The 16,468-nt window shown below is 40.7% G+C and overlaps 4 protein-coding genes across 4 annotated transcripts in view; 2 read left to right on the forward strand and 2 right to left on the reverse strand.

The window, feature by feature from the left end:
* Window positions 1-16,468, forward strand: part of LOC148738388 (uncharacterized) — an 88,773-nt gene that overhangs the window by 63,429 nt on the left and 8,876 nt on the right. The gene's annotated exons all lie outside the window — the stretch shown is intronic.
* LOC148738398 (zinc finger protein 862-like) lies at window positions 772-3,484 on the reverse strand. The gene has a single exon (XM_088750913.1). It carries the CDS (start codon window positions 3,339-3,341, stop codon window positions 1,086-1,088), a length of 2,256 nt encoding a protein of 751 aa, XP_088607039.1. The 5' UTR covers window positions 3,342-3,484; the 3' UTR covers window positions 772-1,085.
* LOC148738399 (uncharacterized) lies at window positions 11,555-14,020 on the forward strand. The gene is made up of 3 exons (XM_088749135.1): window positions 11,555-11,887; window positions 11,998-12,263; window positions 12,459-14,020. The coding sequence occupies exons 1-3, from the start codon at window positions 11,713-11,715 to the stop codon at window positions 13,533-13,535; spliced, it is 1,518 nt and encodes a 505-aa protein (XP_088605261.1). The 5' UTR covers window positions 11,555-11,712; the 3' UTR covers window positions 13,536-14,020.
* On the reverse strand, window positions 13,931-16,306 carry LOC111332884 (uncharacterized). The gene is given in 4 exon segments (XM_088749136.1): window positions 13,931-14,847; window positions 14,849-15,651; window positions 15,729-15,951; window positions 16,043-16,306. Coding segments are annotated over 4 exon segments (1,293 nt in total). The 5' UTR covers window positions 16,259-16,306; the 3' UTR covers window positions 13,931-14,796.

A 16,468-nucleotide genomic window follows, 5' to 3' on the forward strand; every position in this document is an offset into this window, starting at 1 on the left:
TCGACGGAGTCCGTGCCCACGTTGCCAGTGGGCGCTTTGTCCTCATCATTAACACTAACCTACATTAACTACAGTATTTTCTTTGGCACTCATTAAGTACATTATTGTTTGTACTATCAATAACATTACTTTTATTAACTTGCATTAATTCGGTATTTTCGATACTGTTACTTATGGATTCACTAAACAGATTGGCAGAGCCAGACACCTCTGCAGAGGTCGTCACAGAGTCAGAGGAGAGCAGGCCACCAGCCTGAACCCCCTCTGCAGTAACCCTGGACTTGAGTGGCTTCTCCAGCAGAGAGCCCATTCAATTCAGCACCTGAGAAGGTTCTGAAGAGGTGGTACCATTTTTAGCAGAACCAACAGGGAAGTCCATGTGCGCGACACCCTCCTCGGAGACAGTCCCCACGAAATCATTAAACGAAACTGTAATTGAGAAGATATCTCATTTTCAATTTCCAAGTGATAAAGCACTGAGACAAATATGGATTCAGGCAATTCGAAGAGATGTTGGTGATAATTTTGTGATCGGCAACCGTCATACCAAGCAGTGTTTTCAAAATGAAAAAAAGTATCAGGAGGAAATTTTAAAATAGCCGGAGCACCACTGCGCCGCGACAGCGGCGCCGGGCGGCAAAGCCGCCCGTGGGGAGGGTGCGGGAGGGGGTTTCCCCCTCCTGCAGGGGGGGTATGGGGGGCCTCCCCCAGAAAATTTTGAAAATCTGCATGCTCTGAGGTGCATTCTGGTGCATTTTCAGGACCAAAAAGTTATTTTTTAGGTCGTTGTACACTTTATTATAACCTAGAGTTTTTCTTAAATCTGACTCATTATCAAGAGTTTCTTGAAAATTATGTTTACTCATACATATTACAATGCTTTCCTTCCAGTCCCATGTTACATATTACAATTTACATCTAAATAAAAATTGACCTCTTTCCCTTGTCAGTACTTCATTGACCTGTTATAACATGAATCAACTTTTGAAATAATTATTTTTGCAGTCAGAGTTTTCCTACAGATTGAAAATACAGATGAACAGTTTTGTTATGGCATCCAAGCACTCAGGCTCGATTCTTTTTAGTTAAAAGTCACTGTCACTGAAATCACTTTCCCCCATTGCACTGTCCCTGTCACTGTCGTCACAACTTGGATCATCTTGAAAATTTGCTAAGCCAAGTTTAATGAGGGCCTGCTCTTCCTCTTGCAACGCTTGTTGTTCTTCTTGACTCTGACGATCTTCAACTTGTGGGTCCGTCTGTGTTGATACACTTGTTAATTCTGGTGGTGCAGGTTCTTTGCCCTTGCTTTCTCTTGAGGCTGACTTCCCTTTGGCCAACTTGTAGCGTTTTCCAGAGAGCCATTTCTCAGTGGTCTTCTTCACCAGGGTGTCACATTTTGAAGAATTTGCCTCTGGACCATTCATAGAGATATTAACAAGGGCCTCCAGCATCTCATTGGTCAGCCTGCTCCTGAGCCTTGACTTTATAAGCTTAACTCGACTGACTCCCCTTTCAGGCCATGCGTTGCTTATGGGCATCGTGAGAGCTATTTCTACAATGTGCATGAGGAGAGGGAGAAGAGAAAGGAAAGAAGATCTTTGTTTCATTAGCTGGGACATGCACCACTCTGCTGGCATGGTAGTCTTGCCTTCTTTTACATCAGCTGGAATGGCCATCTCCTTCATGTGGTACTTTAATATATTCCACTCTGCCAAAAGTCGGTCTTGTTGGTCGGGGAAGTAGTGCTTGGCAAGAACTTGGATAGAATCTACTCCGTAAGAGGGAAGTTCTGAAGAGCTTGCAGGAATAAGAGTTGGATCAAAGATGGAGAGCGCTCCCAGAAGAGGGAGGGTGTTCTGAAACCTCAGGTCGATGTTTTCCTTCAAAGCAGAGACATACTTGAGCAACAAATTTCGCATGGATGCAAGCTGATGCTCAGAAGGGGAAAACTGCAGCAGCACCATCTTTCCTTCCTTGATATCTTGGCAAAATTGCTTGATGGGGACTTCTTTGGTTGCCACTTCATCCAGCGCTGCCTTAGCACGAACAATTTCTGGTTTAAGGTGACTGAAATGGACAGTAGAATGCTGAAACGATTTTGACAGGTTGTCAAGAACAGGAAGCACATGCTTTAAAACATACAAGCAAGCCAGGAAGCGGACGTTGTTCATTTGAACTAACAGGCCCTGGCATGTGGGGTCCTCATCTTTCATCCTGATAAGGAACTGGATGATGGCAGAGAAGCTCTCCCAAGCGGATTGAACGGCAGCGTTAAATGACAGCCATCGTGTCTGACAGGCCTTCTTCAGCTTCTTAGCTATCTTCTGCGAATTCTTGTTTGAGAGAGTTATTTCACTCACCTCAAGTTGAACTTTCAGGAAAATGGCTGTCTTCTTGTTCGAGTTGTCAAGGAGTCGCCAAAGGGTGTTTAGTGTGTTCTGCATCTTCTTTATTGTGGCAAGATCGTTTAAAGTGTCGGTACACGCCAGCGCTAGTTTGTGACAAACACAGTGGACAGATATTAACGACTGGATTCTTTCATCTGCTTTCAGCCTGGTAGCTACACCTGACCTTTCTCCCACCATGACACTTGCTCCATCTGACACAAAGCTTTTAAACCAGTCAAAATTGAGACTGTGTTTCTCAATGACTTCCAGAAGGATGCTTGTGATGGTTAAAGAATCTGCTGCGTCAGAGCTGGCGAGAACATTTTCCAAACACAAAAATTTCACCTCAACCTTTTCGCTACCCCTGTTATAATACTGGATGAAACCAATCATTTGCTCCAAATTTGCAATGTCAGTCATGTCATCAACCATCACCCCAAATGGCCCAGTTACAGCAGAAATGACTTCATTTTGAATCATTTCACCAAGAAGAAGCAACATGTTGCGAAAGGAACCTACTGATGTGTGATTAAAGCCACTCATATCACACCCCAGCTTCGCAACCAACTTTAACAGACTCTTAACCTTGACATTTGCTATATCCTCCTTTGCCAACCAGTAAAGGCAATAGAAAACTCTTTCATACACATCAACCTGAACTTTAGCATTATGATCGAGCTCTTTCTGGAAAACTGACAACCTGTTCATAAGAATGGCAGTGATTGCATCTTTGTGTCTCTTTGTTGCAATGTGCTCCTCGAGGCAATCTTTCTTTAACCTTGTGCTTGGTTCTGCAGAAAAAAATTCCTTTTTGTTTTGGGGATTCTTGGAATCAAACTTCTTGCAGATCAGACAGTATTGACCTTCTCCTTCGATGTAAACGAGGCACCACATCTGTACTTTAGGGCTATAGGCCAAATCCTTATTAAAGATAAGGCTGTGATTAAACATCTGCTTCTTTTTGGTTGTTTTGATGCGTGCTCTTTCTTCTTGAGACACACCCAAGCAGTCACGCTTTTTGCAGAGAATGTAGTGATGAATTTTCTTCGTCTGCTGTTCTTCAGTGAAACTGTTCGTGATATCACTCTCTGACAGTGACTGTATACACAGTATCTGTGGGAGGAAAATACATGTAAGATTCTTTACCTTTTTTCTTCAGTGTGTGATGCAAACCACCAACTAGAGAAGGCTACTCTCAAAAAAAGAAAAATATCACGAATTGTAATAAAAAGTTCGTTTACCTTCAGCGTGGTTGGTAGGGGCTGCGGTCACAGAGATTTCTTGGCAGTCGCGTAACACATTGACGGGCAAACTTTCGGCATCTTCGAAGTTTAAGGACATACTAGGCGTTGCAGAAGACCCTTCCGTGTCTGGTGCATCTAACGAAAGCAGTGAGAATATGTATCGATGTTGACAATGTGTACCATTTATCCCCCATGACCAACGCGTTAAATAAACCAAGCATAGTTATTTCGCGCTCACGTATATGACCTCACGTATACAAAATTTGAGTTAAAGGCGGAGATTTAATTTTATTTTTTAGCGCGACATACAAGCTCCATAAATAATGCATTGTTAGCCAAAATTTCAATCGATTAGATAAATCAATTTTATTCCGCGGGCACAACTGTTTTAACTGTTTTTTTTAGTTATCAGAAGAACAATGCTTTGCTAAACAATCAATTTCAGTAAAACTCATATATGTTAAGCGAGCCGTAACATGAGGCGCGACTTATGTCGCGACTAGTCTGGCTGTGTCGGCTTCGTATAAAATTAATTTTCCATTAAGAACTGTAAAACATTCAGTTTCACCCGCTTTACTGATTATGAAGACTTGAAATGAAACTTTAAGTCTCACAAAAATCTTAAAAATGCCTGGCTTATATAAAAAGTTAAATGTGACCAAATTTGTGTCGGCATAAAATTTATTTAATCGCCAGAGTCTGCCAGTTCATTCTCGAAACGGCGCCTCACGAAACCAAGCGTTGAATAAATAAAAGCATCCCTTATAAATCGCCTTGTTGACAATAAATAATTCAACCTAAGCGATACAATATTGTTTTCAAGCAATGTTTCATTCATAACATGCACCAATACTTATTTTCTGATGGACTGGGGGATTGTAAACAGGAACCCGGCGAACATTTGCATTTTAAAAAGTGTTTCATACCTGCAATCTCCTTTCTTTGCTGTTTGAACCCAAACTGGGTTAAAAGCGGCTGTGATTTCTGCCTTTTCATCCGGTGACTGGGACCGTTTTCTTAAAGAAAGCGCCAAGTACAAAGCTCTCACGAATTCACAAACAGATTCAAACACGCGATGTGGAGAAGAAGACGATTTCATAATTCGCTTACGCAAGAAAAAACTAGTCACGAAATAGCAGGATCAAATGTCGGTCTTTCGTGGGAAAACGCAAATGGTTTCCAGTCCAAGTTGAATGCTGTTGAATAAAAGAGTTACGATTTCTGATGCTGGAACGCGATCAGTGGGCAAGAACAAAATATGTTATCCTTAACTTTAACCCATAGGAATCGGAACTTTTTGTTTTTTTAATTTTTTTTTTTAATTTTGACTTCCAAAAGTACCCGGCGCTAACGCTCGAAGTAGCCGGTGACTTGCGTCGGGCGCCGGTTACTTTTGAAAACACTGACCAAGGTGTGTAGTAGACATTTCAAGGTGAGTGACTTCAGGAAAACCCTTGCAGGTCTGAGAAAGCTGAGGCAAGATGCTGTCGCTTTGATTTTTCAGCGGAAACAGGATTCACCACGAAAGCGAAAGGCTCCCAAAGAATGGTGTGTATTGAGTCCAAAAAGAGCACAGCCATCACACTCAAATAGTGACACGGAACTGACTTGTATTGAACCCAAAACAAAAGAGTTTGCCTGTCAAACGAAGATAATGCTGGCTGAATTTAATAATATATCAGAATTCTTCAAGGCTGCCTAAAGAGTTGGACAACACGAAATCATTAAACAAAACTGTAACTGAATTAAAAGATCAGATTAGATGCAATGATATTATGATTAATAAGCACGAAGAAAACGTAGCTGCTCTTAATGATCAGCTAAAGAAGAAAGCAGAGGAATTTAATGCCCTGAACGGTGAACTTAAAAGTATGATTGAGAAATGCCAAAAAATTAGAGATCGTAGACTGCATTTTCCTGTGTAAACATTGTCTTCATCAGGATCATAGATAAGACCTTCGAGGCCTCTACTGATGTATTTGTCAACTCTGAACTTAAATGTGAACTAATAAATTTACGTGATATATATAAGAACTAGTTAATGGATAAACTACGGTTCCTAAAAGCTGGTCATAATATTCACATTACTAAGCTGGAAGTTTTACTTAGATGTTTAACTGAATGATTGGGAAAATTTCGCAGAATCCCATTAGTCTTAACTTAAATTATAAAAAACTTACGGTTGAATAAACTACAAAAAGCAATGATTAATGGTCTTGATAGACAGGTGTTCTTTGAAACTGATATTTCATACAATACTAAGATATAATACAGGCCCAAGGTTTTTGTGTTTGCGTAGTGCTGTGCAAAGGAAAATTCGCGGAATTGCGTTCTAAAAACTTACCGTTTCACAAGGAAAGCTCTAGTGTGTAAACCTCTGCATGAGTCCCTGCGGCATTTCAACCAGAATTTCAATTCAGAATTCTTCAACTGAAGTGGTTTCCATCTGTTTAAAGAGGATCCTGGCACATCATCTTCGCTCAGAAAGCAAGGGCCGTAAGCTACTGGCAGAGATGATAACGACGTCATTTTGTTTCCAGGCCTGACCATCAACGTTTTTATGTTTTTTTAATAAATTAGAACCCATTACCTCACGGACACTTTGGGTATTGCATTTGGTGTATGGCTCACATTGAGCGTTTAAGGGAAAAAAAACTGTTCTTGTGCGATCACCGAAGTTAATCCCTGTCGTGAGGGATTAGTACTTGGATGGGTGACCGCCCGGGAATAGCCTGTGTTGTAGGCTTCAATTTTTCGTTTGCTCTACTCTCTCAATGTTTTGTTCTGGTAAACTGCTTCCGATATGACATAATTTCTCACGGTCCCAAAATCTAGCGTAGAATTGAAGCAAAAGGCTATCAGGGCTAGGCGACTTATTCCTATTCATATTCGTGGGAAGATCTCATGTCGGTTGCAGTAGTAGTAGGAGGAATCGAGGACGTGGCAGAACTAGGTATAGGGAATACAGTAGGAATGGGAATTGAAGATTGTGGTTTTCCAGAGACAGGTGTTGGTTGGGTAGGTTTTAAAGAGCAGGCCAGAGATAAGTCATTGGAGAGTTTCGCAGAAGATGATGTGAGGAAATTAAACCTTGTGAAGTGATGAGTGGTGATCCAGCAGAAGACGACTGTTCGATTACGGGGTCAGGTGGTTATTCGTAGGGTTGTTCAATTACAAGGTCAGATGGTTGTTCAAGGTCAGGTTGGCTAGGTTCAGTGAAATCATGCAAGGAGTGTCAGGTGTTGGCCATTATGTTTGAGGTAAATTTGCATCTTCCCAAAGTGAAGAAAACTTGGGATTGGCTGAGTAATTTTAACTGTGTAATGCCTTAGGCCATGGTATATGTTCTGTGCATAGCTGTGCTTTCCTCAATGGTAGTGTGCAACGTCACAGAACGGGGATGGTGCTCTATAATTGCAAAATCCGGTAATTAAAAAAGGCGCATCGTAGATAGTTAAATATGTTAATGGCCTGTCTATGTCTTGTAGGGCGTAGCTTTGGCTGTCAATTAAAAGCGAATGTAGGCCAAGAAACCTATCGTTTGCTTCCATAGACTTAAATGTGACCACAATTTCCCCATTCATTTTTCTCTGGAAACGTGAAATCTCTGTTGGATAGACACAAGAGCCAGCTAGTGCGTCGAAGACAGAACGAGAAGACGTTTGTTGATGTGGCGTAAAGAAAGCCGTCTTGGATGCTGCGGCATACGATTTTCGTCCTCTTGAATCGTATGTATATACGCCAGTTCTTGGCGTACCTGGCCCAATTTCGTTCTCTTGAATCGTACGTATATACGCCAGTTGTTGGCGTACCTGGCCCAATTAACTGCTTTCATGTTGCCTGTAACTCTGTTTGCTGTGAACGCAGTAATCCTCGTGCTTATTCTACCATACCATCTAAGCTCTCTATCCCACACTTGTCTGGCATCGTCTTGAAAGTATCTTCCCGGCCATTAAAAATGTTGACCGTCGCTTTACGACTCTCGCCCTGTAGTCCCAACTCAGCAACGACATCGCTATTTACGTACGTCATGGTACTGGCGTCGTGCAGCAGTGTATTTACGACTAGCTTCTGCCCTCCATTCCTTAGTATCACGGGTACTGTTCTCAACGCAATGTATTCCTACTTGACGTTTTTTTTCGCATGTACCGTGGTCATGTGTGATCTCTCGGATCTCTGCTGCCTCCCCTCTGGTTGGTCCTTGTGCATCTTGCTTTGCCTCTTGTGTGTCATTGGCCTTTTGATCACTGGTACTCTTCTTCTTATCCAACTCTCTCCTTTTTAGCCTCATGCAACAATCTGTTATGTGTATCTATACATCCATTCAGGCCACAGATTCTTGACCTTGTACATGACTGACGGACATGGTTGGCTCCTAAACATCTGTAACATGAACGCCGTTTCCCATCGTTCAGGTAAAGGCATCTCCTTAAATTTATTACATAGCCAAACTGGATGCCCCTCTCCGCAGACTGTGCATGCTCGATTTCTGTCTCTTTGTTGACCCTTAAAGCTGCTTTGGAATCTTGGCTGGCCAAAGTATGTGTGATCTTTCCGCTGCGTGCCAGATGAGCTTCTTGATATTCCACATAGTGTTTCAGAGTCTATGGTCTGGAGCTCCGCCTCTTGTAGCAGCTACTCTCGTAAAGTTTCTACGCATTCTGTTTTGTTTCTTTCATACACCCATCTATGGTACTGTGCCAACATCTGCTCCGTCATTTTCTTCTGCAGCTTAGCATATAGTGACCCATTACCCAATTCCTCGTATCGCCCTTCTTCCTTCAGGTTGACAACTGCGATATCCAGAATGTCTGCAAATCTCTCTATATCATTTGGGTGTCCCGGCCTTACTGATTTAAAGTTATCAAGTTCTTCAAGATGCAGGGCAATCTGCCTTCTTCTCCTGCCGTATTTCCTCTCCAGCCTGCTCTTTAATGCTTTGTAAGCGGAGGCTGAATGACGCAGGTTTTCTATTGCCTTGAGCGCTTCTCCTGACAAATATTGCCTAAGCTGGAGTAGCTTATATTCTGGAGTAGCTGGTGCCTTGTCAATGCATGCCTCGAAGGCTGCTTCCCAATTCTTTTAGTTGGTTTTGTCTTTGTTGAACACAGGGATCGATACTCTTTTTAGCTGTTTCCAAAGGTCTTGACCAATTTCCATCGCTGGTTACACTTTTCCCTTCGCGGTCTCCACCTGTTCTTGACCTTTGATCTTTAACCCGCCTTAGTTCTCCATCTTAATCCTTGGCTTTTGTTCACCTTCCTCAAAATGACTGTATTCCACCCTGCCGACAGAGTCCTCTTCTAGCTGCAGTTACTTGTCAATCTTTTTCGATCTTGACTTGTATTCTTTTAACTTCTTCTTTAACGTTGATGAGTTGGTCTCTTTTTTGCAGTGATCCAGCCTCAAGTTCTGTCACTTTCTTAGCGTATTCTTCTACTTTTCTCTTTTCTGACTGTATAGCTTCTTTCAATATGCTTGCTTCCATTTGCTCTGCTTTCTTCTTTACTTTCACCATTTCCTCTTGAGCTTGTCTAACCTTTTGTGAAATATTCGACGCCATACTTGATAATTCATCTTTTATGGAGTCCAGGTACTCTTGTGTCCTATTCTGAGCGTGCGTGAACTCTTCTTCGATTCTCTCTATTTTTTGACTCAACTTTCTTACATTTGCGGTATCTTGTCTTTTCTTGCAAACTGTGGACAAGCCCTCTAAATCCCCCATTACTTTGTCTAGTTGCTTGTCCAGCTTTTCTCGTTCCTCCCTTATTTGATTGCGACTGGGTAAGTCTTCTTCCACTAAGTGTAGAAGTCCATGTCTTGCTCTCGTGAAAGCCGCTTTGCTCCTTGACTGCGATTGCGTTTGCTTTTCTACAGTGTTATTTTCTTCTTTAGATCTTCCTCTGACTTGAGGGCTCTCATTTCCATCTCTCTCCTTGCTGTAGAATGCTCCCTTTCTCTTGCTCCTTCTTTTACCCATGGATGCAACTTGAGTTTCTCCTCGTCTTCTTCATGGAACCTCGCTCTGCTACCAATCTGGTTTCGTGATAAACCTTAAAATGAATTGTTTTCACTAGCTCCTTTATTTCCTTTATCTTTTCCTCTTCTTTTTCTTCTTTTTCGTCTAAAAGCAACAACCTACTGCACCTTCTTATATAGTTCCTTACAATCTTTCTAGAAAATTCTATAGATTTACAACACGACTATATTTAGTAACATTACATCATAGAATTTTCCAGAATTTTCGGTAAACAACTCGAGTTTCTATAAATAGACGTCACGTAGTCATGTGGCAACCACTAGAACCTTCTCAAAGGACTAATCAAGAATGTTCTGGAAATCATAGGATAATCATTAAAAGTGCCAAATAACAATGTCTTCTGTCCACGCCTGCCACAATATTGTCTGTATTGTGGTTGGCGTACCACCACAAATTTGCAAAGAATGCTATGCAGTGAGAATGGTTGTTAGGAGCGTAAACGTTGATAATATTGACCGAACGACCCTGCTCGAAAAGGCTTGGCGCAATAAGCCGGCCGTCCATATCTATAGAATAATTTTCAAGTTGAACCGTGCTATTTGGATGGGTAAGTAAAACCACACCAGCCGATCGCGTTGTGCCTGGCGACCAGCGTGTGAGACCGCCTCACTGTTTTGCCCATAATTCGCCTATCTGGGTGTCTTGTAAATGTGTCTCCTGTAGGAGACAGACATCGAAATTATATTTTTTTCAGGTGGGCGAAAACTTTTTCCCGTTTGGAAAATTCGGCTATGGCAATTACGTTTATCGTGCAAATGGACAACCGCTATAAGGAAAAGGAAAAGGAAGAAATTAAATTTAAACATTGTTAACACTCTAAAAAGATTTTTTAGGCCTTGATGGCCTCGTGATGTAATTTGAGCAGAAGAGCAAAAGCATCCTGTCGAACTGTGTGATTTAGCTGGTGCCAGTGCTCCTGGGTTGCTGGTGAGATTTTATATTTACGGCCTTTGTCCTTTCTATAATTTCCATGGCTGTGGTACAGATAGTGGAACCGCATTTGTAGTAGAGGGGCCTGGGCACTGAGGCGAAGAACACCTTACGGTTAGGTCCTGGGTGATCCATGGTGTTGAGAAAAGCTTTAAGGCAAGAGGTCGCTGTCGCGGTGTGGTTTTCTGGTGGGGTAGGCGATGAGGCAGTTTTGTCAGAAGAGGTGTGTGAATTATTATAAGAGGGTGCCGTCGGTGGAATCGCTCGCTGGCTAGGAAGTTTCCTGGCAAGAAGCCTGGGTTAACGTGAATTGCTTGGGGGTACAGAAAATTCTTCGTCACTGCTAGCAGGGGGGGCGGGCATCCCATTTTTGCCAGTGGGTGTTAGTGGTGAACATGGCTGAGTCGTCCAGTGAGAAGGAAGCGGCCTGCGTGTAGCTGGGCGGAGAAAAAAAGGTCTTACCTGTGTGTTCCCCAGTCGCTGGGAATCGGGTGCGCCGGCATTTCTTCCGCTGTTGCTAGGTCGTGGCCTTCTTTGGGTGTAGGCTCGGTTTGTTGAGCGGGTTTGGGGGGTGGGGGTGCTGATGCTCGGCGATTTTTAGGGGAGTTATTCACCACGTGCTCCATTGATTGACAGCGGTAACACGTTGTGGGCTGTCCAGAGTACTCGAACGCTATTTCTATTTTCGCAACGACGAGGCGTTTGGAAATGTCCCTGTTTCCTCCAGGGATTAGAAACGGTGAAGGTCTTTCGTTTTTAGCTTACAGTATGAGCTCAAAATTGTCATTAGATCGTCGTCGGGGAACTCCACTGAAATGAAAACTGACACATGGACACATTTTGTGCCCAGCAGTCTCTGAGGTTTTCGCTCTTAGCCGTAATCGTAACTGGCTATAGCAAGTGTAGCCGCATCAGCGGCGGTAGCAAGGGTGATGTCAAAACATCTGCCTCCGAATTGAGAGTCAATGCCCGTAATTTTCTCTCCAAAGTCGGGAAGCAATTTAGCGATTTTGAGCGAATTCGCCTTTGTCACGGCCCGCCATCTTGGATTACGTCATTGAATATTTTACATGAGGTCGAGGCCACGCGTGGTAAGTTCACAAACAAAATGGCGACTAGTAGCGATAGCGTTGAACTCGAATTTTGGCACAAAAATATAACAAAAATACCCAAAGTTACAAACTCTTTTGTTGAGGATTTTGCTGAGAAGAACCTACCGATCAAAGCCACTGTAACAAGAGGATATAAATTCTTTCACGAAGAATGTATTCACGATATTGAAGGTGAGCCTCGTTGACCTCGTGGTAGCTTTCTTTGTTTGACTGTCTTTCCAATGTTTTGTTTCTGTGCTCAGTGTTTTGAGTTTTAACTCTTTTTTCTCGGTTTTTAACAGTAAAACTTTGCAAGGAAGAGGATTCAGGAGTAGTGGCTCGGGCTAAATGCTTCAGAAGTATGAAAAAGAACGAAGATCCTCACAAGTTGTCTGTTGTGTTCGAGAGCTCCTCTATTGAGGCTAGCATCAACAAGTATATGTGTAGTTGTGCTGCTGGACAAGGTCTTTGCCATCATGTTCTTGGATTGCTCTATACTCTTGCCCATTTCCAGCTATTAGGCTTAAAAAGTGTCCCGCCAATGGTTTCTAAAACATCAAAGGCACAGGTAAAATTTAATAATAATAATAATAGATTTGATGATAAACAATAAGAAAAAACAGTCATTAATGTATAGAGATTTGACTGTATCTTAGCAATATTTTTCCTTAAAAACTCCTTTTAATCACACTGCTGTTTTTAAACATAACACAATAAGCAATTTTGAATTCATATAGTATATTTGTATATTATTTTTTTGCAGAGATGGCATATCCCCAGTCGTAAAGAGGGCATTAAAGCAAGGCCAGTGACAGATTTGATTATACAAAAGTCAAAGCCAAAAGATAAATTGCATGAACCTAAAAAGAAGAGAAAGGTGTGTGGTGTGGCAAGCACGATCTACAAACCCTTCCAGCAATCATTAAGTAGCCTTGACTTGACTAGTGTGCTGTCGCCACAGTTTGAAAATCTCAACAATGAACCTGGATTTATGAGAATATGGGAAGATGAACAAAGTGAGCCTCCAATTTTAGTAGACTCGGCCTTTGGAAAGGTGCCAAAAGGCTGTGTCATAAGCTATCAACAGCCATTGAAAGTTAAGAGCAATATTAACATACAGCTACCTGCATTCAACTTTCCATCTTTAAGCTATCCAGATACAGTGCTCAATGAAAAACAAGACCTTTTCTTCAGCTCCCTTGCAATATCAGGTCAACAGTCTATTGACTTTGAAATGGAGACAAGGGAACAGTCAACTACAACAGCATGGCATGAACTAAGGAAGTTTAGGCTTACAGCTTCAAATTTCAAAGATATATGCTCAAGAAGAAAAGACCATGAAATCCTTTCTACGCGTTTACTAAAGGGAAAAGTAATCCAAACTGCAGCCATGAAATATGGGATACAAAATGAGGGGGTAGCTGCTGATATGTACAAAACACAGTTTGGCAGAGACACTCACCTAGTAGGTTTTCTTATAAACCCATGTCTCCCACACCTAGGCTGTAGCCCAGACAGAAGAGTGTTTGACGACACTGAACAACATCCATGGGGCCTGATAGAAATAAAGTGCTCTCCAGCAAGTCATCTGGATAACCTTCAGTATTTAAAGTTTAATGAACGAAATGGGTCATATTCATTGAAGAAGACACACAAGTATTATTATCAAGTTATGGGATGCCTTGGTTTAACAGGAAGTCAGTGGTGCGATTTCTTTGTTTACTGCGAGGACGAATTTCACTGTGAACGAGTATATTTTGATGAACTTCTCTTTTCTGAAATGCTGGACAAACTGAATTTATTTTTTTTTGATTATCACCTGAATACATGTGTTCAATAATTTATTGTATGTCTCTTATACAAAATAACTTCGTGCCTAAGTAACAAGCTAATTGTGTGTGACAAAGTTTGGTGGGAAGTGGAGTAAAGACATTTGAATCAGCATTCTTAAAATGTTAAAATATTACAAGTCAAACCTAATTAGACTCAGAACTTGTTCTAGTAATTATCATTACACAGCTGTTTGCAGAAATTATTGCCACAAATTTAAAAACATTGGGTTCATGATTGGTAATTTAATAGTTTTTGTATTTTTTCCAAAAATACAATACTTATGATAATTCAGTTTCATTTAAGCCTATATGTCTGTAATATATTGTAAGCGCCATAATTTTTACAAACAGCTGTACATATTTCATTGTTTATCATGCATTCAAATACTGTGACTAAGTTGGGTGTATTTCAAGCCATTTAATAGTTTTTTACTGTTATTAAACAGAACATTCTGTACAAACATGATAAATAAAAATACATGAATGACTTCAACAGGTTTTGTATTTAAACCCCAAAAGGGCATTTTTATAATATTTGGCAATAATGAAATTTGTGAATAAATGTAAAGTTATTAAATTCATAATTTTTTTTCCAAAAAGCTAGTTTGAAAGCTTGCATTGAATCTGTAAAACAAAAATAGTACTAACAATATAATTTTTACTGATTTTACTGTTTATTTTAATGCCTAACCAATATGCCATGTACATACGAAAAGGGTGCCCCTAGGGGATAGGGCCACCCTACTATTCACCCTTCCACATCACATGTTAACAGATGGCATAGTTCTTACCTAGGTTGGACCTAATACGTAGTGTACCCTCACTCAATGTCAACTAACTCTTAGTTGTTAAAAGTTGTTAGTACTATTTGTATTACAGATCCTTACATACTTTACTTTAAATGATGCTTACTCTTCCATCTATTTTACAACAATTGTATACATATTTAGATATATTGCTTTTCATGCAACAAAGGCCCCTGGAAATTGGTAATAAGACATGCCACTGTCCATATTTGATTAATGCTGCCAGCTACTGTAAGAGGTATAACTTTATCAAAATAGTGAAACTCTTTCACCCTTCTTATGGCCCTTTCCACATGGACTCTTAAATTATGTATCTGTTTACTGGTTGAAAGTTCTTTCTTTGAAAATTGACCCTTACTTGACAAAAAGGCAGGCATTGCTACTCCACAACCTATTGGCTTTAATAGATCCTCTATAGTAAATCCTTTATCAGCCATTATTTGATCACCTGGCTCAAGTAAATTCAACAAACCTGATTGCTTAACAAGCTCCTTGTCAGAAATACTTCCTTCAAAAAGAGAACTTACATGAATAATTTCCCCAGATGGAGATATTACAACATTGCCTTTGTAAGTTGTGTGGCTCTTATATGATGAATAGCAATTGCTATTCAAAACCATACTAGATGGTGCTTGTACCTTTATCTCTGAGGCATCAATAATACCACGGCATTTAGGATATAACAATTTAAAACACTTAGGCATATGTTTGTCAATTTTTGCCCGAGAGGGCTATATAGGAATGGTTCCCAAAACAAAATAGAGAAAGTTAACCCAAGAAATAAAAACTCTACTCACAGTTGAAATAGAAATATCAAATTCACTGGCTAGTTTCTCATTAAAAGTACCCAGCCTCAGCTTAGTAATGCATAAATAAAACTGATCAAATAAGCTAAGTTTGCATGTCTTGAGAGTGTCTCTCATGTTACTTATATCTTTCCCACTTTTTGCTCGTGCTCTCTGTACTTGGGACCATGAAAACATACTTTCAGCTGTGGGTCTAAGGGCATTGAAGGTACTCACAAAAATAGCAAATGACGAAAAGCCAGTATGGAATCTAACGCGTTTGTCTGACATCCCTTTCAGTTGTCTGTAAAAAGATTTTTTTGAAAGCAGCTGTTCTAATTGTTCGATACGAGCTTGCGCTGCCTCAAGTAGCTCTTCTACAGGCTTTTCGGGTTCAGTAAATAAATAATCATGTAGGTTGACAGTAGGTGTTATGATTGTGGTGTCAGTAGTTACGGTGGAGTCCTCCATGTGGCTGCTAGTATCGATGACATTTTCGTCTACGCTTGAATCTTCGATGGGCCCAATTTCGACTGTGGGAATGTAGAAAATAACATGTTTAGAAATATTTAGGGCGGGCCTAAAGTACGATTTCATAAAAAATAAATACCTGTAGAGGAGATTGGCTGTATATTATCCACGACATCAATCTCGGTTGTGTTAGTACGTGTTGTGCATTCGCGTTTCGTTGGTGACTTTCGTTTCTTTGATAAAGTTGTCCATTCAAAAACGGATGGTACAGCACCATTAACGAGTACACTTTTTCCTGTTAGCGTTTTTTTTATATCTGTGGGTTTAAAATGATCAGAGCAAACTCTTGTACTGTTGGTTATCTGAAAGATATCGGAAAAAATATAAGGTTTGCTATATAAACAACGCTGAAACGACGCTAAACTGAACTATGATATATAAAAGGCCATTTACCTTGAAGGACCGGCCGACATCACGCTTAATTTTTATAATCCACTGTCTTCTTAAGTCTTTGTCTTTCGGGAATTGATGAAAGGTTATATTAGACTGCACTTTTGATCTATTGTTATTGCACTTAGGAACACAACAGTGATCTTTGTTCGGCATGATCGCTCGAGTGTTCAGTGTGTCAAGAACCACGCGTGACCTCGTTTTCATGCCAAAAAGCATTACGTCATTTTCAAGATGGCGATACCGTGACAAAGGCGAATATAGCTTTGTGTTGGAAAAACACAAACCGCAATACTCACCACGACTATGCTAATGGATGTAGAGTTTCCCTGTGACTGCTAGTAGAATATATATAAACTTCGAAAAAAAACTAGGAACTAGCGAAACAAGCAAGGATGAAAATATTCTGGCTTCTGGCTTTTGGCTTTT

This window comes from Stylophora pistillata, chromosome 2, assembly GCF_964205215.1.
Source record: "Stylophora pistillata chromosome 2, jaStyPist1.2, whole genome shotgun sequence".
In the NCBI taxonomy this organism is placed as follows: domain Eukaryota; kingdom Metazoa; phylum Cnidaria; class Anthozoa; order Scleractinia; family Pocilloporidae; genus Stylophora; species Stylophora pistillata.

Bases quoted from the DNA above. Each gene is read 5' to 3' on its own strand.
- LOC148738399 (XM_088749135.1), top strand. From the start codon at position 11,713: ATGGCGACTAGTAGCGATAGCGTTGAACTCGAATTTTGGCACAAAAAT. The intron at 11,888-11,997 runs GTGAGCCTCGTT...GGTTTTTAACAG, and splicing joins ATGTATTCACGATATTGAAG to TAAAACTTTGCAAGGAAGAG. The intron at 12,264-12,458 runs GTAAAATTTAAT...ATTTTTTTGCAG, and splicing joins CTAAAACATCAAAGGCACAG to AGATGGCATATCCCCAGTCG.
- LOC148738398 (XM_088750913.1), bottom strand. From the start codon at position 3,341: ATGTTTAATCACAGCCTTATCTTTAATAAGGATTTGGCCTATAGCCCT.